Here is a 24,913-nt window from a genome sequence, read left to right as displayed (position 1 = left end):
AGGACAAAAAGAAAGATGGAGTAGAAGGAAAGAGCAGAAAGAGAAATAAAGAAAGATACACATGGAGTAGGAGGAAATAAAAGGGAGAGGAGAAAAGGATAAGGTAAGATAAGGAAATCAGAAATCCACTTTAAACTGAGCGAGTCCAGAAGGGAGGGAAACAACCGTCGGAAAAGATGAGATAGATGAGAGTTCAGCAGCCTCTGAAGCTATAAGGCGAAGGGGAAAGCAGCTCAATGGAGGAATAGTGAAAGATCAGCAGCCTGACAGAGGCTGCTGAGAGGACTAAGGAACAGTTTGCTGGGAAGGACAAACCTTGACAGTGAGAATCTGATTACTGTGCAGACCTGCAAATGTGTTGTAGTTAGGAGGCCCCTGGAGAGAGGAGTGACAAAGGGAAAGGTGAGCAAGTTAGCATACCATAGCTTATAGTCAGAAAGGGCTTTTACAAATTGTGCGGATTTTAATGTAGAAAAAAAAAACAACCCATCTGCATATAGTGAGATATATGCTTTGAAAAACCTTAAAAGTGAGACCCAGTAACTTCCCTTTGTCCTTTCAAAAAAAAAAAAATCCTGTCTCTCATTCAAACCTGTATTTAACTATGCGTTTGTTCCATTTAATGTCTCCTCATCCCACACTTTGCGACTGAACCAAACAGAGGTGGCTTGGCTCTTTCCAGCCGACAGACAGTAAGTGTGATGATTGTCTGTCAAGCTGAAAGGAGCAGAGTTTGTCTGCCGCCAGAGAGCTCGGAGCACTGTGCTGCTTCTCTGGGTGACTTCTCTCCAAAAACACATGGAAGGAAGGATGGAGAGAACATCTAAAATAGGAGGGGGGCAGCAGAAGGACAGTAGGGAGAGACAGAAGGAGAGATGCTAGCCTGCTCATGAGGTTTCCGTTAACAGGCTGCGGTGAGTGGCGGATAGCTGAGGTTTTTCCAACACTGCAAATGCCTCCTCCTCCTCTCTTTGCCTATACACTCCTCTCTCCCCATTGTCACATTCACTCATTTGCACCATTCCCTCCATGGAAACCACATACACATATGCTCCTTAAACATCTCAAAAGAGAATAGGCTGTTTCACAGTGGGCTTCCCCTTTACCTCGTTCTCATCAGAACTTAGGCTGATACTAAGTCAAACAGCTATTCAACCTCGGAGCCCTGTCTAACCATGGCCTTTTTGTACAGCCCTGGGGGAAGCAATAGGAGGCTTTGGCTGGGGATGAAACTCCCATCATGACTTGTCTTTCAACACAGCTGCCAGGCGAACCTAAACATGTAGTGACATTCTCCTCCGCATGGATTTGACGGTATGGAGGCTGGGAAAAATGGGTACCCGCTTCATGCCTTTCAATAAAAGTTGCTTTGGAGAAAGATGCAACACTACACGTGACCTTTTGTCACATGTTCTTGGTGGTTGTATAAGTGTGTTTTAATGCCCCCGTTATCCTGTGTTTGTAATCTGCCTTGGGTCCAGATTTAGCCTGACAAAAGCCACTGAAAATGATGGATTGACAGGAAGTCACAGGTTGACAGAGATTCATTGCCACGTCCTGTTTTCACGTGTATTGTGTTATCTTCTTGTAAAGTTCAGAGGTGAAACAGCATACAACGCTGAAACCAAGGCAAAGTGATGATTGATTTTATATACTGGATAGATACCTCCAACCACCACCCTTCATCTGCTCGGCCTCAGTGAACCTGTAGTACTTTGATTCATAGCTGTTACAAACACATTCAGAAACCAACACTTTTTCTATCGAGCCATATCTATGAGATATACCGTAGTGCCAGGTGTAATTCACAACTACAGTAGTTTTAGGAGCTGCAAGGTTTATTTTGAACCAAATCTGTGTCTCTAAGCGATACTCTGAGGTTTTTGGGCTGCAGACTAATCCAAAGACATCAAAGCTGCCGAAGCCTCGTCCAAGTGCAATATTTACCATTTGGAAGAACTATGTAATTCAGAATGCCAAGAAGATTTAATTCTTGCACAAACTATTACTTCAAAATCTAGAAGGATAGGCATGGAAATCAACTGGCTCACGCCTTGATAGCAATCAGGAATTCCTGTAATGTTTCTGAACCGCACCATAAATATTGTTCTGCTGGGCAGCCCTAACAAATTTACACTCCATTTGTGCTCTGCTGTAAAACAATAGCCACTCAGTTTCATTTCTATACTCTCACACACTCTGTCATTCCAATATTTCCAGGCTCCAACTCTCAGAAGACTTATGACAACACATCTATTTGTAATTATTATTCAAAATCTTGTGTTTCGATGGGACACTTGTGAAGGAATGTTAACAATAATAAAGACAAGTAGCAAATGACTACAATGGGAGTTTAGGCCCAGAGGAACAATCACAGTTTTTATAAATATTTTATGTGTTAGTATTTTGAAAGTGCTTCACAGTCAGAGTTGTGAACCTCATGTGAAAAGCCGCTGCCAATATGGAAATCACTGGCTAACACTTACTGTCTAATACAGACAGTCATAGTACCATTATGTGACTATAAATCAGTAATTTCATCAGTTGAAATGAAAGATTATGAAACAAATGATGACCAGTTTTGTTGGGCCAAAAAATATTAGACTGCTGTATTTCAGCTTTTGGCCTTCATCAGGGTCACCCGGGCCACAAGCCGAAAACTGTTGGTCTAACATAGTTCTTCTGTTTACTGCAAGTGTTGCTGGAGTTTTGACTTATTTGGAATTTCCTTTCTCTATGCACCTTGGAAGTAGGTGAAGTCGTGCCAGAAACCTTACTTTGTTTCTGGGTCAAAAAATATATAAGAAAAATGTAGCTAAATATATTTTTAAATAGATAGTTAAATGCAAATCCATCGTCAAGCAAAAGTACATTTTGGGGAAAAAAATGCAATTAGCATAAATTGGACCATATTTTGTTAAGGCCTTGCTTTCTATATGTATGATGAGTTTACAGTGTTTCATGTAGGTATACAAAATTATGTTATTTATTGAATGACTTGATTGATTAATCTTTATTCTTACTTAGCTTAATTACCTCACCTATTCTTACTTAGCTGATTAATGGTTTGGTCTATAAAATCTAATTAACTGTCAAATGGTTTATTATACACTGACTTATTCTTTTATATTTAATTGATTCATCCTTTCAGCTCTGCTTTAATGTTTCAACAGTTTGCCATGACATGACAATAACAGGGCTTTAGATCTTTGGGTTAAAACCCTAAACAATGCATAGATCACCTCAGTAGTTCCTCCCCACTTTTATTTGCATGTGAAGACGTGTGACCTTGACCTGATGTTATAGTGTAAACATAATAAAACTAGAAAAACATATAGGATTCATGGGGTACATGACTTCTTCAAAGAATCCAATCCGTTCACCATGTAAAGCACAGGGGGCTTATTTTCGAACCACAGTGAATGAAGCGGGAGATAATTACATAGGTCGCATGGTGGCTGGAATGATATCACATGAAAAGACAACACTGACAACATGGACCAGATGCACAGTGAGGTTACCCTATAATGTTAAAAAAAACATAGTTTGGTTGAGACGAGATGGCAGTTTTGGCACTGTCCCAACCATTGGGTTTTGATGGTGAGGTTTAAGTATTTCCATCGTTCTTTAATATCATCATTTCTCATCTCTGGTTTTGGAGATGTGGGCAACTCAAGACCTCATCATAGGAGCAGGGCTGTGTCGTTGGTGCAGTTGCTGGGGAAGCCACACAGGGTAAACACACTTTTCCTGTGAATTATGAAAAGGCTTGCCTCAAGTCCACTGACCAAAACTTGTGATCTGTGATTTTGCACATGTTTTTCTCCCTGCATGTCCACATTGTTCCTCCAGTGTGATAACAAGGAAAGGATGAGTAGTTTTCAGATGTTATGAAAACTCCAGAGAATGGAAATTTCTGTCTTCCTGGACATTGATTTCCAATTTGTGATGGTCTGTTACTTTGTCTGGGCTGGATTTCAATCTCAGCCTGTTTCCTTTCTCTGTGAAATTGGCATAAGCTCCCTGTGTTGGCGTGGGTTTCCTCTGGCTGTCCTAGGACACTTTTCAATTCAGGTGCAGTCTAGAAGAAATGTGATGAGTTCAGCATCAAACTTTATTCCTTTTCTCACCAAGAGCTGTCTCCAGCAGTGGAAAGAAATGCTGACAATGTTGACGTTTGTTTTGCATCCGCTTCCGCTTCTATCATTTCTTTCTTTACTGAAGTTAGCATGATAACCAGTTAACACCAGTATTGCCGGACCGTCTCGTCACTTCTGATACCAAGTCACTATCCAGTCTGCCCTGAAGAAGTCACACTTCTCAGAGAGTGTATTATAACCTCTCGTCTTGAAAATGCAAAGATACCTGAAGCTCTGGTACATAAGCAGCTGTTGATGCTGACATTGTCTATGTAGCAATAGCAAATGTACAATAGAAAAATTATTTTTTCATATTGAAAAAAATAAACAGTTCTTGCCATGACTGAACGTAAAAGGCAGTGTCTCTTGACCTCAAGAAAGTGTGAAAATTTAAAAAAGAGACTGATAGACAAAGACAAAACAAGAGAAAGAGGACAAAAACTGGAAGAAAGGTTTAAATTGAAGCCTTTTCAGCCAGGTCAGCTGTAGTGAAAAAGTAGCTTTTAAAATGCATATATAACAGTCAAAACATCTCATTCATCCTCCTCAGGCAAAGACAGAAAACATGGCTTACCCGTGGCCCAATGTCTCCTTGGTCACCCTGGGAGAAAAACAGGAAAATAACAATTGTCAGCAGTTATTAGGACTGTATATGCACACAGGAGCAGTCATGTAATAGAATACTGCTACTGTAGAGCAGCTGTGACATACAGGCTTGAAAACTAATACTGTATGGGAGGGAAGTGACTCAAAGGTCATCTGTTCCCAAATCAGCTCAGGATGTCGACATTTACAGTATAAATCATTTGATAGGCCACAATTGGAATCGTCTGACTGGATAAGAGTGGTTAAGTGAAAGTGGGAGCGCGCGTGCTGAGGATTGTTGGTTCTCTGATGAGGATTTGGAGTTCAAGTTCTCATCACAGCGCTACTAGCATGATTACATGAAAGGAGCCAATTTTCCAAACCTCAGCATCATCAGCCATTTGCAATTCCTGCTCATCAGACTGAGTCCTGCTCTGACAGATGCTGTTTACTGCAGTTGTGTTGTTCTTGTGGCTCTGCTTATCTGGACAATTTTCGCTTGAGTGCAAATACGGGCGTGCGCGCGCGCACACACACACACACACACACACACACACACACACACACACACACACACACACACACACACACACACACAGTTACTCATCAGTGTGTACACAAATGACCACATGCACACGTCTCCTCTGCCAGCTCTTGCAGCTCTTTCGGTCGCTAACATCTTAGGCTGGGCGGAGGTTCACAGAGCGGGAAAACATCTGGCTATCATCGAGGTCTGCGGAAGGCCTGTAAACCTGTTTAGTGCCTTGACGTGAGAATGTGCGGAGACATATGAGCTCCTACATAACTACATGTAATCTATGGCTCGTTTGATGGGCGTGCAGTGAAAACGTGGACGTGGGGGGGGGGGCGATGGAGAGAACACCTGTGAGGTTCTGTGTGTGTGTGCTTGCATTTGTGTCTTTTTGAATCTCTCTGACTATAAAAAATACATCCATACAGAGCATTGACTTGTCTAGCAGTGCTGCTGAAATCCATATTGATGTATGCATACCTTTTCTCCCTTGGGTCCAACTGGTCCCTGTAGGAGGGATGGAGATAATCAGAGACAGTTGGTCAAAATAAATCAGTTATCATATGAGCAACATACATCGCAGTGCAATACATCTTCTGCCGGCCTCGAGCAGGGAGAATTCGATCAAACAGTAAAGAAAGGCAGTAATACCACTTAATGCAGTCGTGCCATTGGGACTGCTCAATCACAAGTTAGTTTTGCCTGAGCATGTTTCACAAAAAGACTGTATAACTTGAGCTTTCAGTGGGAATCCCTTTCAAGATTTCACTTTGAGAGATAAAAAACTATTTTGCAGAAAGAGATAAAACTGAAAGCACAAAATGTTCCTTTGTTCCTCCACCAGTCTGTCTCTCAGAGGGGATCTCTTAAGATGTTTTGGAAGAGGAATGCTAGAAACACTAACTAAAAACACGGGGGCCTCAAAACAGGCCTGCGCACTCACTTATACTGTGTGTGAGACACTGCCACACAGTCACATTTTGTGTTGGACGGTTAGACATCGTCCTATGAACACCAGGCCCACAGATGAGCTAATCCATGCCAGTTTGGCTTTGCTGTGCCCTCGTCCATCTCAGCGCCCGCCCGTCTCAGTCTGTCCACTGCTGACAAGTGGCAAAAGGACGCCAAATGTGGCGGCACCACAAACCGCAGACTGGCTACAGGCACTCTGTGACTGTGACGGAGAGACAGAAAGAGAGGACTATGTGGAGACCTGCCACCAGCCGTCTCTGATCTCAGCCACAGACTCTCTAAAACTGACAACAGTGGGCAGATCTTACCTCTTACAGCCCAGCGACCCTTTATGTTAAACTTCTTTGTGTCTGTATTCTCCAAACTGCCCACTCTTTCTCCATATTTCGCACACTTGTTCCCTCCTCCTGCTTTCATTCAGTTCACCTTTCTCTATCTGCCTTGAAGCCCAACCTCTCTATTTCATTGCCCCTCACCTCACATCTCCTCTGCCCAACAACTGTGTTCAGGAGTACGATGCTGAAGAGGGAGTGTAGTGGAGAGGTTAAGCAGTTTGTTAATGTGAGCGGCCACATGATGACAGGCAGCAGCTTGTCAGGGAGAGGAGAACTGGAGGAGGAGGAAGGTTTAATTTAAGTGACTACTACTCTTGTAGGTGTCCGGTTGTCATGGTGGATTTTTTTTAAGTATTTGGTTTCTATTAATAGTTCAGTGTCATATTAACGTCTCTTGGTATCAAGTTGTTTTCTGGGTGATTTTCAAAGTCTTCTTCATAATTTTTTTCTTTACAGTACTTATAAACATTTATTTTTGCTTTTTGAAGTCCACATCAGGTTTACTTTCAGCTGAAATATGTTTGGTTGTGGTTGAACTTCTGCGTTCCTTCAAACTTGTTTTTTATTTTTTCTATCAACAAATCAGTCTTATTTCTTTAACCACTTTACTTCTCCTGTTATTATCTCCCCCTACATCCCTTGAGTACTTAGACGCCTCTGGTCATGAGGTCTGTGTCACACCTGCTGTGGTTTTTACTGCAGACCCTTTGTGATGGGCAGAGTCCTCTTAAAGGACAGACCCAGCTTGAGGTCTCCTTTAGCAGGAACCAACAGCCTAATGGTGTGTGGAGAGGAGCTATTCAAATAGCTCTCATTATGCTGTGAGGGGTTTACGTTTCAGCAGATGACTAGTTGCCCTCTCATCAGGGAAAGCAACCAGCGAGAAGGGCTGAAGGAGGGGTGAATGGTGCTATAATGACTTTTTAAAGAGCCTCTGTTGAAGGTTATAAACTCTATTCTCACTGGTGTGTAACCCATTCGCTCTGCATCGCCCGTTTCCACGCTACACCTGGGTGTGTCTGGGAGTGCGGCGGGGCTGCTGGGGAAAGTTGATGGATGGGACTCAGAGGTGAAGTGCGAAGGGGATTTCAGCACTCGGTTCAGTTGAGCCATGACTCCCCCGTGGCCTTGAGCTCTGGGATGACTTAAGAGGTGGAACAAGAAACAAGATGGCTACCGTGGGCGTTTTACTCACTTTGCAATGGTCCCGTAGGAACAGTAAAAATGATTGATGAGGTATAGCAAACCATCACCTGTCTTACAGGCTGAATACACCCCTGGATTCACAGATAGACAATATGTGGGTATGAATGATTTCAGTGTAATAGATATGTGTTATTAGAAAACCAGAACAAGACAACAGGTGTGTGCTGGTGTACCTGGCTTCCTTTCAGACCTGGTAAACCCTGAGAGGAAACAAAACAGAAGTAAAATTAAACTGAAGTCAGTCACTTAAAGCATGTGTTACAAAAATGTGTTTGAGAATACTCACAGGTTTGCCATCCAAGCCAAGTGGACCCTGTTTGAAGGCGGATAAAGAGAAATTATAAAAAAGATAAAGTACAAAGTTACACGAGCCATGTCGACACAAAACCATCAAATGAAGAGTTTGCCATTTTGGGAAATATGCGTATTCACTTTCTTGCCAAGTGATAGATGAGTAGACTAATTACCACTCTCATTTCTCTGTGTGGTATCACTCCTCTCATCTAACTCTCAGCAAGAAAGTCAGTACGGTATGTGCGTTTCCAAAAATTTCCCTGTAATGACAGGCTTCACAATTATCCACTGTATGTCTGTTGTGAATAAAGAAAATGATTAAGACACCGTGAAGACACTGTTCTAAATATTCCAAAGTATTATAAAGCAGCTGTTATTTATTAGGAACTCATAATATTTGAGTCTTGTTTCATTATCTCTCAGGAGAAAATGTAAATGATCTGAGGTTGAGTGGATTTGGAAAAACAAATCTACCAAGAGAGGACAGTAAAAGTCTTGCTTGTAAACACCAGAGAAGACACAGCTGCAGTTATTGGGAAGTTGAGGATAAAAAGTAGAAAAAGAAAGAAAGTTGTTCTATGTATATCCTGCCCCAGTTAACTGTGTGTGTGTGTGTGTGTGTGTGTGTGTGTGTGTGTGTGTATGTGTGTATGTATACATTGGGTTCAGACACTGAGATGTTTCCAGGTGGTTGTGGTTTATAATTATTCTGAGATTTAGAGTGTGGTGTCCAACATGATAGTCTGCGGGTGGATTTGGTCCGGCTGTATTAATCTGCCACACAATCTTTGTGGTGATGAGATAATCCAACATGCGGTGAAGTATGTTAAACGTCCCTATCCAACCTCACCCAAGTGCTGAAACAGCAGTTCAAGTGGTCCACTTTGTTTAGCTCAGTAAAAACAGTCGAGCAGTCATTGAACCTCCTCTGCAAAGCAACACTCAAAGGTTCAAAGGCACGAACCTTTAGATCCCTCCTTAAACGTAAAGGACCAGTTGGCTCTCGGATCAAACTTTCCAGAAACACTTAAATGTGATGTATGTGGTAAAGACTAATATTGACTTCCTCCTTAACGACCATACTTGATGTTACACTAACAGTTTTCACAGGGTCCCTTGAGTCATGGGTTGCTCAGTCCTTCACAGCTCTGCAGCCTGTAAACCATCATTAGCAGTCGTCATCTCTGGCCTTGGATTTCTTACATAAATTAGGCTTTTCTCTTCATCTCCCTGCTTTACCAGACCCATGGGTGCTATCTGACGTGATCCTGTAGTGAAAACCTACCACAGTGTCATCACTGCCTTCTCTGACGGATGGACAGTAGGCACATGAGGATGAAAGGAAGATGAGAGAAAGAAGAGAGGGAGTGACATGTGGAGCTGCTTTCATTAATAGTTCATGTGATCATTTACTGCCCCTCTTTAGCTTGTAATGGGCCGGCGTGGCTATAAACTTTCATCAAAAACTTACGTTTTTTGATGAAAGTTTAAGTGGTCAGTCTGTATAAAAGAGATTTCTAAAAATACAGAGAAAAGCCTTTGAGGCTCCTGATGAGTTTTTGATTAAGGGCCTCTTGTGAAATCAGCAGTAGGTGGCTGAGAGTCGGGTGGAACAAATGACTGGGACCAATTGGATGGCAATAATTTAACCCCAACTATCTAAAGTTGAGGAGTGTGAAGAGCAAGGATCTAATTCTCTGAATTTATTTCACTGGAGGCTACATACAGTAGTAGATAGGTCGTAGTTTCATTGCTCTGTTAAACGCAGCACACTGTGTTTATCGTGTCATACATGCAAGAGGGAGAATAAGCCTCTAAATGTTCCAGTGAATTTTCCCTGCTGTATTCATGTCTCTGGATACAGGTATACTGTATGTGTGTGTGTGTGTGTTTGTGTGTGTGTGTGTGTGTGTATACGAGTGGGGTGATATCTCTGCATCTGGGAGCGTTTATCAGAGCTCGGCTCCTTCAAGACTCGTCAGGATGAGTATACGAGGTGTACATGGTGAGGTCATCGGCTGCAGACTCTGAACTGGAGCAAAAAAGACTGATTTATAACTGCTAACAAGCCGCACAGTGGCCTGTGAACTGTGTGTGTGTGTGTGTGTGTGTGTCTTCCTTTGTGAGGATGCGTATGAATGTTCTACATTTCTTTGTGTCTGTCTGTGAGAGCAGGTTTATTCTCAACAATAAAACCCTGAATCTAATATCTGGCAGCATATAACAGTTTACATATAATATATTACTTCTATGACCTTACTTACTTACTTACTTACTGGTATCCAATACGGAATAAAATACAACAAAGAATTACTATGGCTACCTAGAGCAATAATTCAAATGACAATATGGCAGTCCAGGAAGCTCTTTTATGACTGATAATAACACTTTAAAATATACGAGCCTTACTTAAATCAGCAACAGAGGTCACAGGGAACTTGTGATGGAGGCCAAGAGGAAAATTGGCCAATAGGGTTTATATGAATAACAATATATGAGACACTGAAGCCAAGTGGGTTGGATATTGATGGGTGGCCCTCAGTATATTCTGTGCTTTACTTTCTGTAGCCTATAGCCACATTGTTATATTGGTTTTTCTGTGGTACAAACCTAAAGTACAAGACAGACTACAGGAAAAGAAGAAACGAGAAAAAGAGTTGGAATGCAAATAAAAAAAAAAAAAGAAAAAGAAAAAGAGCCACTGCTAAAATCTCTTCATCTCACACCACAAATGGATCAGGCCGCAGAATATAAGGAAGGAAGGAGGATAGAGAGACAGTAAGTTTAATGTTGAGAAAAAGTGAGGAAATAGTCCTGAGATTACCACCGAAACCTCAAGTGAATGTGGCGGAAAATGAAATAATGCCTTTTTATGTGTGTGTGTGTGTGTGTGTGGGTGTGTGTGTGGGTCTTTGTGCGTATTTCTACTCTGCAAAGCCATCTCGTCCTGAGCGTCCCTCAGCAGATAAAAATAAAAAAGAAAGACTCTACTCAGCATTCCCACCAATTAGATGGCTTTTAAACACATTTCTGGAAAATAACTTGGCCTGCAGGAGGGCGTATGTCTCTGTCTGTGTTTGCATATGTGTGTATGTGCATGCTGACACATGCGTATGTGTGTGTCTCTTAATCTCAATGAAACAGGGTAAGGGGCGTCTTTACTGTCTTTATTGTACTCCCTATGGTGCCAACTGGTAATTATCCTGCAGGGCGTAATTGTTGAGGATGCGGCGTGAACAGTTGGTGTCTGCACATCAAGGCAGACATCTCAGCTAGAAACACATGGTAATGTGTCGCACACATTAGGCTCAATGAGTGTAATTATGTAACGTCAAAACAGAGGACCATGGACAGAGTGGATGCTCTTTTGAGACCTTTCCTTTCTCCTGCTTCTACTTTCCTTCCTTCTCTCGCATCTTTTTGATATCATCATTTCCTCTCTTGCAGTGAATATCTTTAGGTTCTTCTTTCATGTTGCCACAGGGACAAAACTCTACTCCATGTCTGGGATGCATGAGCACAATTTGTGATACATGGCATTTGCTGCTTTGAGAAAAAAAAAAAAGCATAGTGGCTGCATCCAGAACCAAAGAGCAGAATAAAGCATACCAGAGTGCTGTGTGATTTGGGACAGAAAATTACTGACATGTTTTTGGGTGACTGTCTGGTTTTAATCTTGTGCTCAGCAGCCTGGAAGGCTGAACAATGGAGGCCTTGGCCTGTGTCTGCCGAGCGAGGTCCGCTGTCTGTCACAGACTGGCATTAGCGTATAAACACGCTAGTGGCTGGGCACGCTGGGGACTGTGCATATGAAGGAGAACCAACTGGTGTGTGTGGGCGTGTGTTTACTCCTCCGCACTGTTCTGTCAGTCTGCCTGACTCTGATTGTTTGACAGCGGGAAGGCTCCTTTCTGAAACCGAAACCCCTTGCCCGTGATTTATGAGAGGAAGAAGTGACAGGGGTTACATGAGGAGAGAAAACACACATCAGCACACACAAACACACACACACACACACACACACACACACACACACACACACACACACACACACACACTTATCACAGTGTTATGCTTGAGATGCACATAAACCACGTCATTAACACTGTTTACCATATTACTGATGATTCGGTGGAAGTGGGCTGCTGCATGTATTAGTCTGATGAACTTAATGTCTGTGAGACATGTGTGCCTAACACACTGGCATACTTGTTCGTATTTGTTCACACTGTTGAATTATGTGTTTATGTGTCCAGTTACAGAATTAAGACTCGTGCCTGTTGAGGGTTAAAGGCTTGAATTCTATTTAAGTCAATGAGACATAATAAGGGTGAGAGAGGGCAGGAAAAACAAAGTGCTGGAAAGAAACCTAGCTGTTTGTTTTAACAATGGAAAAATAAAGACAGAAATCTTGTTGGCACAAGTCAGGGGCACAACACAGTTTGCACCGCAGTGCTCTCCGGAAGCTGACTTGACTCATTTGTGTTGATGTGCACATGCCCTCTCCATATGAGCCATCCATGTGAGAGAAGTTACTGTTGTGAAAACGTATCACACACTCACACACACACACACACACACACACACACACACACACACACACACACACACACCTCTGACCACTTCCACAGCTCTGGCCTTTGTTACAGAGATGCACATACACTATGGGCGGTTGGAAGGAGTTCACACACATCTGCACATATGGACACAGATACACAAACACTGCTACCCAACAGGAAGAACCCCCCCCACCCCCCCCTCCCTTTTTTTTAGCTCCAATGTTGGAAAGTTGATCAACTTTGTTGCTGGTAAATGAAACAATGTGCTGTCTATGTAAATTGTCAGTATGATTAATCTACTGTTGTTTCACAGTAACTTCATACACACAGCTTCCTAAATCATCATACCCGTACATACGCATCATAACAGGAAGCTGCCTCTTACACTTACAAAACAGAGGTCCTCCAGCTCCAGTATTGTTTCATCTATGTAAATATAGAGCTACAAGATTGATTTCATTATGCTAACTAGGCTGGGAAGGATTATCCAGATCATATAGTTAGAAAGATGTAAATTACATCATTCTATTAAGCAGATGTTTTGCAGTTAAAAACAACAACATTAGCCACACTATGCCAAGCCTGTGAGATTTCAAAAAGAAGACAGTGACAGAGATGAATGGTGTCACAGGCAAACAAGCACAAACGCAGACACACTTCTCTGTGTGCTCGGTCCACCTGTGTGTAATTAGCAGCAGGCATTTCCCGTCAGGAGGGCTGTGCAGTGCCAGGCAGACTGGGAATCTGACTGGGAGAGAGCCCCATGGGGAATGAACTTCCCAAAATTCCCAGTGAGAAAACATACACATAACGACACAACCAACAAGAGGCTGTGGAACACAACACCGGACGACTGCTTTAGGTGGTCATGGCAACCAGACAGCAGGGACAGACAGAGGGTCTCACAGGAGACACGCACACACACACACACACTAATGCTTCATGTGATCTGTGCCACCATGCAGCCTGAACTCTTGAAGGATGAGGGTGTATCTGTTTTAGATGATGTGAATTTGATGACGGCTAAACCACAAATCAGCATTAGTCTTGTTTTGAAGTCAGGAATCTAAGTGGCCACTAGAGGCCGCTATATCTCTGGATAACACAAGAACTGGCTCACTGACGGAAATCAGTGATGTGCTTTGCATTCAGTAGTTATGGATGTACACAGTTACATTATTCAAACTATTAAACCCCATTCAAAGGCTCAAGGCTTGTGGATGAATGTTTTACATTTTCACTGCTATGGTTTACACTCCTGTGGTTTATGTTTACTGATGATATCTTAACAGGGTTGCGCCTGACTGTTTATTGCTTTTCATATTTTGTTCATTTTCTTATGTGCACCAAAGATGTTTTATTTCACTATTTGCTGCCTTGAATCAGCAAGTTGTAATATTTCAAACTGCCAAAGGGAAATAAAACCCTTTCATCTCATCTTGCCACTCTGGACGTTCCGTGTCTGTTTGTCTTTAAATACAACTGTCTTTGTGTTTGAGTCATTTCTCAGTCACGGGGCAGGATACAAGTGGTGAAGATCACAGGAAGAGGCAAGGGAGCAGGCAGCGATTGGACTAAAGGTAATTTCTTCAAAAGGAGTAGAGAAATCAGGAAAAGGTGGAATAAATCAACAACTGGAGAGAGAATAGAGGCATGATTGGGTGAATCGAAGAGTGACAGGATAAATAACAAATCAAATTTACCGGGTATCCATCCCGTCCAGCCTTGCCCTGGTGAGGTTAGAGATTAAAGCATGAAGCATTGAGACAGGTTAGAACAGAAACCAAGAGATGCACACAACACGCTGTATTAACATCAAGTTGTCTGGTCACCGTGTGGGAGATTATAATGATGTCACAGGATGGTGGTTCAGTTTTTTACAAAAGCTATAATTTTACAAGTTTGTTCTAGGTCCAATTAAAGAGTTTGGAGTTGGGACGAATGAACTTTAGACAGTTAAGATTGAAGTTTTATCTTCAAAAGTGAGTCTTATCTGTATTGTGTTTATTTTGAAATTGCCATTTACATTGTTTTGTGGTTATTTTTGACAACTTCCTGCCTTGACTCAGACAAACTGCACTGACCGTTACTTTGTGTAGTAGCAGCTGACTGCTGCATTACCACACCTTCCCATCGACTTTACGGGCTGTAGGCAGGACTTTGGATGTGTTCAGGAAAAAGAAATTATACATCGTTTCATGCATACTTAGTGTAAACCAGCTGTACAGACAAGTTTTCTCCAATAAAACCATTCCTTGCATTTTCAAAAGGTCAACCATTCTGTTCGGATGTTTGCGTAAAAACTTTCCGGTGTGTTTCACTTCCGCCTCTGTGTATCTGATCTGTGCCACATGTGACCGAAAATTTTTTAAAATTTTAAAATTTAAAATAAAATCAATAATTACTCTTCTGTAGGCAGATCACAACAATTCAAATTTAAACAAAAAAAAAAAATCACAAACCTGAGGGCAACAGCTGTTTCCACATAATGTGTATGTGTGTGTGTGTGTGTGTGTGTGTGTCAGCAGGAGTTATAGTCCCACTGAGGAGAATAACTCGCAGCTTTAAGCATCACCTCTAAACACACACACACGCACGCACGCACACACGCACGCACGCACAAACATACACACTTCCCTAGGTGGTCCATTTATTGCTGTGTTCTGTGGATGCACATGTGTGAGTCTGTGACAGTCTGTTTGTCTGTGTGTTTTGCTGCTGTGGGAGAAAAGATCGTTTTTGGGTGGAGCAGTGCTTTGTTGAGCAGTGTACAGTGCACTGAGAGGGACGATACAGTATACCGTATGTGTGCATTAGAGTGTGTATGCATGTTAAATGTTATGGGAAAGGATTGTAACAGTTTTGTGTCCTTTAACGTGTTGGTTGGTTTTGATACTACCTGGATGAAATGAAATTGTACTTACAGGAGGTCCTGCAACAGAAAGAGAGAAATCAGGCATTAGAAAATAAATTCTGTACATCTCTATTGACACATGAAGCAAAGCATGCATGAGTTATGGTAACCTCTGGTTTGTACAGCAATCAATTCCTCACAACAGTGGTATGCAACAAAAAAATTGCACATGCAATGTGGTTTGTTAGATGATGACTGTAATTAACCACCTAAATATGGTACAGAACAAGCTCATTAGAGCCGCTGCCAGTGGAGCTTGTGGTGAACCTGTTATGATAAACAGACTTCTGGATAATGGCTCATGTTTTGCATTAGGATATGAAGTCATGTCGAGAGTTTGTTTCCTAAGAAGATACGGGTGTATTAGATCGAGGACAGACAGGGAGTGAAAAGGCAGGGGCGTGTTGGCAAAAAGATGTCTCAGAGATTTCTCTGAGGCAGTCTTTCAGATCTGATTGAAATCCTCTGATGTTGAGCCTCAGCAGCAAAGAGTACATTCTGCTTCTAATACTTAGCCTAAGCAAAAACAACAGTAATGATCAAAGGACTCCTCTCATTCTTAGTGGTCTGGGTTTTAATGTAATATTCTTATAAAAAACATTTTCTTAAATATGCAATGCTGAGGGCATTAATAAACCACCCGAAAACCCTGCAAAGTTAATATATCATTTTGCTATTAAAAAAATGTATATTAGTGATTTGGTTTATATTTATCTGATCAAATCAATCATGATGCTGATTTATACGACTGTTAACATCTACGTCACAACTTGGCGTGACGCCACCACTGTAGTTCGGGTACCGTACAGCTCATCAGCATGGATGCAACACTAAACAAATTCATAAACTCAGCAAGATTGAAAACAGACTCCCTCTAGGGTATTGTGGGATATTTGTGGTGTTATGTTACTATTCAAACACACAAAAAGTCCTGCTAACGTGACCACAGTCTACGTGAGCCTTGAAGTTTGCTGTTAAAGTCAAGGGAAAGGGCATTTTTGGGACAAAAGAGGGATGAAAAAATGAAGGTGCTTGGATAGAAGAGGTGTGAGGGAAAGAAGAAGGGAGAGAGGTGCCGAGGTTTATGAGGCATGAAGACCAAGTCAATCACGTTTCGCTGTGTCTAGACGCTGAGACGAGAACCTCCTGGGCCAGACAGTTAGGCAAACACACACAAACTGGCAGTAAGACCAGCTTTAGCCATTGAACTTGAGACAGGTGTGTGTGGAGACCAATGAGAAAGAAAGAGACAGAGGGAATGAGAGAGAAAGATAGAAGCCAACAGAAGAGAAAAGGAAAGCAAGTTAAAGAGCAAACAGAAAAAAAAGAGAGTTGATGAAGGAGACAGGGTGACAGCTGATTTTAAGATGCTTAAATACTCTGTCTGCCCTCTTTCCTGTTATTCAGGTTTGTGTTTCTGTTTCTCCTCTACACTCTCATTTGTTTTTCTGAAGGAACGGGGAAAATCTCTTCTGGTCTTGTAAAAAGTTGTCCCAGGGTCATCGACTAGCTCGAGGATGGCGCAACCGCCTGTACATGCCACCTACCTCCGCAACTATAACCCCGGGTGCTGCAATGTGAAGATGCAAAACTAAACAACAAGAGAGAGAGAACCTAAACAGAACCACATCAATACAGACCCTCCTACCCTCCTGCCGACGAGTCTCCAATCTCGGCTATAACCTAAACAGCCAGCTTTCCCTGAATGAGAATTCCCCCTGCTAAACACCAAGAGGAAAAACATTTAGCTGTCCTGATGATCGCCTGATGGAATCGCAGAACTCAAAGGGGCTTTTAATAATCTATGCTGTTTAAGAGGTAGTTGGATAAAATATGGGGATTTAAAAGCAAAGTGTGGTGACACTCGTTGCTATAGTTTTCTTATTGTCAAGAAAACCCATGAAAAATCTGAAACCATCCACCATTGTTGTCCAAAAACTATTAAAAACACAACAGTCAACCACAATGTTACACTGGGTCAATCCCACAAACACTGTCATGCTGCCATAAATACTCACTAGTGCGCCAAATCTGCAACTGAAAATAGTTGCAGACGAATACAATTTTAACTCCAGCCTTTTTAACATTTGCTTAAAACTACAGTGTCCAGCTGGTTTAGGAACTTACTGAGCCTTTTTAAAAATGGAAACATATATTTGTGACCTGTATTTGAAGATTTTCATCTTCAGTAGGAACAAATAGGATTGGGACTGAGAGCGGCAAACAGGCTGGGGAAGCTGGAAAGAAGCTGGATGATAACTTCAGAAAGACTTGTTGTGCTAAGTAGAGCAATAAAGTTTATTGGTGATCTACCACTTAGTCAACATTTTCACAGGAGCAGATCACATCTAATTAATCTCCACAACAATGAATCACAACCAGACTGGAAATTTTCCCATCTGACACATATCCTTCAGAGAAACTACAGTCCCACAGGTTTTGATAAAATCTTCTAAAATTATTGTGCCACGATTTGTTGGAATCCACACTTAATAAAAACCATTTAAAATCAGGATGATTCAAGCTTGTAGAACATCCGTTCTATTTGTCATTACGACCTTTTGTGTAACAAGAGTTATGTCTCTGTACTGTTTTAGTTTCTCGATGAGTGTGTTGCGGTCTGCATGGAAAGAAAAAGCAACGCAATAATGGTGGGTAGTGATGTTGGCAAGGGAGAATCTCATTAGGCCCGCTCTACTGCAGCTGCTACTGCTCAGTGAGAACAACTGACATCTGGGCAAAGTTAGTGCAACCACATGGCCAAAGTTAGCGCTATGCTGCCGCAAATAGGGAGGGACAGGGAGAAGGGCCAACTGCAGCCCATCATCTGCCGGCCTGACTCATGGGTCACTGCTTTTACCAGCCCTCGAACCGACCCAGTCACCCAGGAAAAGAAGGAGAGAGCGACAGAAAGAGATGAAGAAAGAGTGTGTCTTCCAGGAAAAGAGAGTAAGGAGAAATAAACAAACAAAGCAGGTGGTGGGCGTCACTTACCAGGTTCCCCTCTTCTTCCCATCCTTCCACGCTTTCCTGGAGGCCCTGTGAAAACACACAGACGGAGCAATAAATCCCCCGAATCAGCACTACAGGGATGAGTAGAGAACAACCAAGCATCACTTGCTGTTTCACTGCTGGTGGTCATGTGTTGCCTGGCATTATGTCTGTGTGGGCTGGCACAGCACTAAAATGTCTATACGGGATGTAAGCACCGATTCAAATGCTAGAGACAAAAACAAAATGACAACAAAGATCCTGTCACACTCAGAACTGAAATGTGCCGTATGATTTTATTTCAGGCTTAACGCGCTGGACCTTCAGGCATGTTTAAGACGGACTCTCTCCTCTCACCCTGGCTGAATATCAGGTTCATCAGACCCATCACTCACTGCCTGGCCTCCATCCAGCTACCTTCCTCTGACCCTGCAGTGATGCAGCTGGTACCACCAGCTTTCCGGGAAAACGATTTCTGCTGTTGATGGAGAAGTCTGGTAGGATTGTGAAAAATACCAGGAGGGCTGTAGAGGAACCAGAGGATGATGATGATGATGATGATGTGGCCAGAGAGAGGGCCGGCCCAGACTCTCAGACCTCATGCTGCTATTAAGACCGTGAATCATTTCTACACTGCCATTGATTTGCGTCATAGTCTGCCTGGTAATTTAACAGTATTAGTATAAGTATAAGTATTGTTCAACAAGTCGGTGAAAACGACGACACAAAAATACACAAATTTCTACTCGGGCTCAGAAAGATTGTCCATCCCTCCTCTTTAGCTTAGCAACTGTAACCGGGCACGGTCAGGTCTGTCAGTTCTCCACATGTTGAAGCTGCAGTACGAGCAACACTGAGCATTTAAAGAGGAATTTGGAGGGTCATGTGTGTTTTAACCTTTTTTTTAACTTCATCATTCCCCAAGATAGCTTTAGTCATCATCCTCCTTTTCATTTGTAATATTACAAGTGAAACAGTTTAAAACTACAAATAATAAAGTGTAAGTCTTTCAGCCATCATAACCTTTATGTTAATTGTACATATGTTTTTATTATAAATTTCCCTCTCAGTACAAGAACAATTCAAATCCTGTTTTGTTCCTCTGCATGGATCCTCATCATCACCTTACTTCTTCTCTTTCTCTCCATGTGCCCATCCTCCCACGCTCAGTCCTGCTCTTGTAATGAAATAGGAACCATACTGGGCACTGTTCCTGATACTAAGTGGTTGTGGCTGCAGACATGTTTTCCCTATTGTCATTATTGGAGTTGTTGTAGCGGTCTAATCACTTCCTGACTCTGCCAGCCGTTTCAAAGAGAGCTCAACCCTGCTCCTCCACCTCCTCCTCATATCTACCTCTCCCACTTTCATCCTGCTTTACCTTTCTGTATGCAACAGCACTAAGCTATTAATGGCTTTGGAATTGAAGGATGAAAGAAAAAGCATAAAAAGAGTTTAATTGTTGCCATTGCCATATTTGAAGATTGGCTGTATCTACAGAGTTCCACTGAACCAGAATTTTGTTGTTGTTCTTTATCTGATTCAATTACCCATTTTTAGCTCCCGGCTAACTTTTTTGGCAAACAAAAGAAACAATTTAAAAATGTAACAATGGAGAACGAGTACAGCTGTGCACTTACTGACTCTCATTTCAAATGTATGTTTCAACAATTTTAATCATTTAACACCTCTACACCTTCAAACCCCAGACACAGATGCCAGCTAACACACATGCACTCTGCCAGCCGCAACTTATATTAATGGTCTCCATATTCCATAGTGGGTACCTCCCTTGCTTCAGCCCCCACAGCCATAAACAGCAGCATGGAGCTGTTCTGCTTGGGGCCAAGGTCTCTGCGGAGAGAGCCCGAGCATTTCCCTGGGGCTGTAGGGGGGGTGGGGTGGGGTAGGTGGGGAGGACGAGCTGGAAAGGGGGGGGAATATGTAAAGAAGTGGTGGGATGGGGAGGAAAGACAGTCAGGGTAGAAAAATGTAATGGGAGGGACAGAGAAGGAGATATACTAAAGTTAAAATGACAGGAGAGTCCAGGAGGAAAGATGGCAGAGGTACCAAATAAAAAAAAGAAAAAAGGTAGTCTGCAGGGATGGACGGATGCAAAGCTTCGTAATCCTTTAAAAATCCTTGTACAACATGGTCACTGGGCACTTGAAGTGCCTCCTCAAACGGGGATGTGCATTACAAGATATGGGTCACCGGGGGCCATGCCTGAGACATAAAAGGCGGCTGTCGGCAATGTCCACAGGTCAGTCGCCAAATGCTGGAGGAACAGGCGTCAGAGTGACTGAAATGTGGGAGTGTGATTGGTCCTGAGTGGCAGAGCTGAGGGAGAATGGAGGTGGGCGATGACAAGCTGATGTAGGACTGGATTGACTGGAGGAATTAATGGGAAAAACAGCCGCACAGCAGAGTGGAGTGCATGTGAGTATGGCAGTAGTTCAAATTCCTATTTCAGGAGAGAGCAGTGAACACATACCCACTTGTCTGAAACAAACAAACAAACAAACAAACAAACAAACAAACAAACAAACACACACACACACACACACACACACACACACACACACACACATAAACACACAGACACCTGACATCACCTGGGTGTCAGTCTTGACTTCCTGTGACATACCAGGGTCTGAAAATGTCACACAGGCACACCAAAATAGAGAAGTATATATGTTCACCAGAGAAAGAAACACTGTGGAGGATTGTATTTTACTCAATGTGTGTAATGGGGCTGCATCACAATTTGACTTATCCTCTTTCCCCTTCTTTCTTTCCAGAGGTCAAATGTTATCAACATCAAAAGATGGTTACACAGTTCAAAGACAAAACATGACATTTCACTGCGCGATCAGTTGGTTTATACAACGTAAAACAGATGTGAGGAGGCCAAACAAACAGACAGAAGGGACTAAGAAAAGACGAAAAAAAGTTAACAGATGCAGTGCAGTGCAAAGATGGGAGGACAAAGTGTCCTTCACTATTGCAGGTGCTGAAAAGCCCCCAAGGAAAGAAAGATGGACCTCCACCAATGTCAGACAGTTAGGAAAGAAAACTACATCCTGTGCATAGATACTCTCTGTGAGACACACAAACAATGCTGGACACTCACACAGCATCATCTGTCATGAACACGAAGAATGATAATACACACATATACTGTACACACACACATACACACTGAACTGCATCTGAACTGTGGATGGCTGTGTGTACGTGTCCGCCTGAATCTCAAGTTCACGGTTACTCTCTATATGTGGGGCTGGAAAGCATGCGTTCCAAAGTTTGACAAGAAGCCAGCTACGAGGCCAGTCCTCCCCCTCCCAGCACTGTTTAGTGTGTTTATATGTGTGTGAGAACGTCAAAAAACCTGAGCCTGTGAGAAACAAACACATGGACTGCAGCCCAGAAGCAGCACCCTTCCTTAGTCTTTACATGAGAAGTTACAAGCAGAGAATGTCCCATACCACTTAACTGTTCTGTCTATACACACACACACACACACACACACACATATATATACATATACAGAAAAACGCACACAAACACAGATTCCCATAAGGAGAGCAACGATTCCCCAGTGAATGTTACTGAATTCATCATGATACGCTTCCTGCATCTACAGTATCGTGCTCCACCTTTGGTCTTCGCTCGACAGAAGATACGCACATACACAGTCGCACTTACACACACCCTTCCATCCTCAGTCTGTTTCTCATAGCCGTTGCTCGGCTTGATTTAGCTACTGTGACATTTCTTGCAAAAGGTGCTTCCAAGGAACAAAGCACAGGATTGGTCGAACCGCCCCCCCTTCTCTTCTTTTAGGCCTCAGTTTGTTTAACCCAACAACTGGGAGCAATAAAGAGCCAAATGAAAATAGCAGAACGTGATACTCTGTATGTACAACCGCAAGTCTTACATCCATCAATCCATCCATCTAACCCCCCTCTTCCCCTCTTCTACTGCTACATACTCTATATATATACTACAGGGGAAAATTTAATTTACCTAGAGGAAGAAAAGGTTGGGCAGGGGTGTGGAGAGGAAGGGTGCAAGTAGCGAAGGTCAACTTCTTGCCTCCATGTTTGCTGGAGGCAATGTGTCTCCAAGGCACATCCTCTCTTATTTCTTTTTCCCTATTTAAAAAAAAAATCCCAGTGGTGTCGAGGGACGAGCGTCTACACGCAAAGATGAAGAACAAGCCGGAGATTTTCTCTCATTGCTAGTTCACGCAGTAAATCTGCATTGTATTCTATGACTGCAATGATGCTGAGAAACAAAATCCAAAACTTTTCATTCAGAAATGATTGATTGTAAACATGCATCATTTTGTTTTAAATTACTAAGTGATCTGTTTTACTATATGTCAAAGACCTAATTTATTTGTTCTAATGAGACGTCCGAGTCAATTGCTATCATTGAAATTGTTTACTGATCGTGAGGATTCCCCCTCTTTCAGTTCATCTCGTCTTTGCACAGCTGTTAAGTTTCTCTGCCTGAAGCGAAACTGCTTCTTCCTCACGGTCTCCTGATCTGTCATCGTTTCCCTGTGTTTGTCAAACCTTCGTTCCAATAAGATGGGGGACACATGCTGTGGATGTAAACAGCAACAGAAAGAGAAAAAGACAACGGATGTGATTCACATGGTGGTGATTCATTCTCCAGCTGCCCTGCATCTCTCTTGCCCCGGGTCAGACCAGATTCTCTATTCAGTCTCACAGTGGGTAAAGGACAGTTACCAAAAAACCCAACTTCATCCGATCAAATCTTCTTGGGTTAGATTTCATTAAGATCTGCACCACATGTATGCAAAGTGTTAAATTTAATTTATCCAACATCAGTGTTTGTCACTTTTCTTCCTGTTGCATAATCCACAGATTAGTGGTCTCACATTTTTTCTATACTTTTAAAATCATCTGCTTCTCTATATATTTTCACCTGTGAGATGTGCAGATTTAATTTAATTCAGTATAGGACAATGACTTTTACTGGGCTTCGTCTCATCAGCAGACTTTATATGGAAGTAGTTGATATTGGTCTTATTTCCTCATAGTCTGCATAGTCACAGAGCCCACTGCAGTATGGGTAAAATATTACCAATAACTGCAAAATCAATTACATTTTCTGACCTCATTAAAACCCAATATAATACAATAAAATAATGACGTGATAATCCTTCCCTTTGCCACCAGCTGGGCTTGGACACTTGATGAAGGTGATGTTACTTATATTTGGGGTCAACTGGACCCCAGAGATGACCAAGCTGTTATCAAACTTCAATAACAGAATTCTAATTGACTCATTTTGGATTTGGGAGGGGTGGTGTCGCAGAATAAGTACTGTCAACACCGACCACAGATACAGAGCATATGGAAATCCACTGTATTTAACCAGGTTTTGCTGCTGGAACAGAAGTAACGTGTCATTTTCTGTAGCAAACTTGTGAAACGTGTATTCAGTTCAAAAGTCATGTTTATAAGCTAATTCTTATAAAACTTGCAAAAGTCACAAACAAGCTGATAAAACAATGTTAAGTATGTTGTTTGAGTTGAGGAAACGGCTCGGGGTCTCTAGGATACCAGTCCACAACACAACTACAACTTTCAAAATGACAAAAAAAAAAAAAAAAAAAAAAAGGGAGGGGGGGACTGTCAAGCTTCAGCCATGCAAGAAGGGAGCGAGTTCATCGAGATACTGACAAAAGTTATTAACTTATTAACTTAGTTAGTAACTTATTTCTAATATTTTCTTCCTTTGATATTTCTAAATGTGTCCAAGCCTACAACCTGTCTGCCTGTGGCTTGGACCGCACTTCACCTCTCTGATGACGGTTAGAGAGAGAGAGATGCTATACAGTAAACATCGCTGTGGTATTCAAGCAAAGGTCAACTGTGATTGGGAAATGAGAGGCCGAGAACACGCCGGTACCAAGTCGACCTTCCTGTTTTACTTTCAGCATCAAGTGTTGCGTGTCAGTGGTGTGGACTTCTTGGAGCTGCGTGTGAGAGGGTGTCTGTGTGAGGGCCTATCTGCGGGGGACCGGATGCCTATTTCATGCCCATGCGAGTGTGATCAACATATAGCGTATTTTGACACGCTCCGTCAGGGCTGGGTGATGCTGCTGTAAACCTGTGTGTGTGAGAAAAAGTATGCATGCATGCTCTTACAGCTGCAGGGTTGTTTAGGTGTTTACGTCTGATGCATTATTCATTTGGACCTAATGAGCACCGTTTATGAAAAGCTCATTAGCTCATTTATTTGCGTTGCTATAATCTCTGACAGTTCATTTGTGTTTTTGGAGTCTGGAACTTTCGCAAACTTTAATTCTGTGTTTAGATTCTGCCTTTTGTGATCCCGCACAGCTT

The 24,913-nt window shown here is 42.3% G+C and overlaps 1 protein-coding gene across 4 annotated transcripts in view; it reads right to left on the bottom strand.

Moving 5' to 3' along the window:
* The window catches only part of LOC111226445 (collagen alpha-1(XXIII) chain-like), a 117,811-nt gene that overhangs the window by 13,577 nt on the left and 79,321 nt on the right, over positions 1-24,913 (bottom strand). For 2 of the 4 annotated variants that reach the window (XM_022751600.1, XM_022751601.1), the window contains exons 3-10: positions 18,531-18,575; positions 15,547-15,554; positions 14,326-14,352; positions 8,056-8,082; positions 7,943-7,969; positions 5,737-5,763; positions 4,714-4,740; positions 316-375 (exon numbers count right to left, since the gene is read on the bottom strand). In XM_022751600.1, coding sequence (XP_022607321.1) covers positions 316-375; positions 4,714-4,740; positions 5,737-5,763; positions 7,943-7,969; positions 8,056-8,082; positions 14,326-14,352; positions 15,547-15,554; positions 18,531-18,575 — 248 coding nt within the window. The remainder of the gene's footprint in view (positions 1-315; positions 376-4,713; positions 4,741-5,736; positions 5,764-7,942; positions 7,970-8,055; positions 8,083-14,325; positions 14,353-15,546; positions 15,555-18,530; positions 18,576-24,913) is intronic. The other 2 variants (XM_022751603.1, XM_022751602.1) reach the window with 2 other exon arrangements.

The sequence above is a fragment of the Seriola dumerili genome, unplaced genomic scaffold, assembly GCF_002260705.1.
Source record: "Seriola dumerili isolate Sdu_G_001 unplaced genomic scaffold, Sdu_1.0 BDQW01000160.1, whole genome shotgun sequence".
Classification (NCBI taxonomy): Eukaryota; Metazoa; Chordata; class Actinopteri; order Carangiformes; family Carangidae; genus Seriola; species Seriola dumerili.
This window is presented reverse-complemented; position numbering and strand designations above follow the sequence as displayed.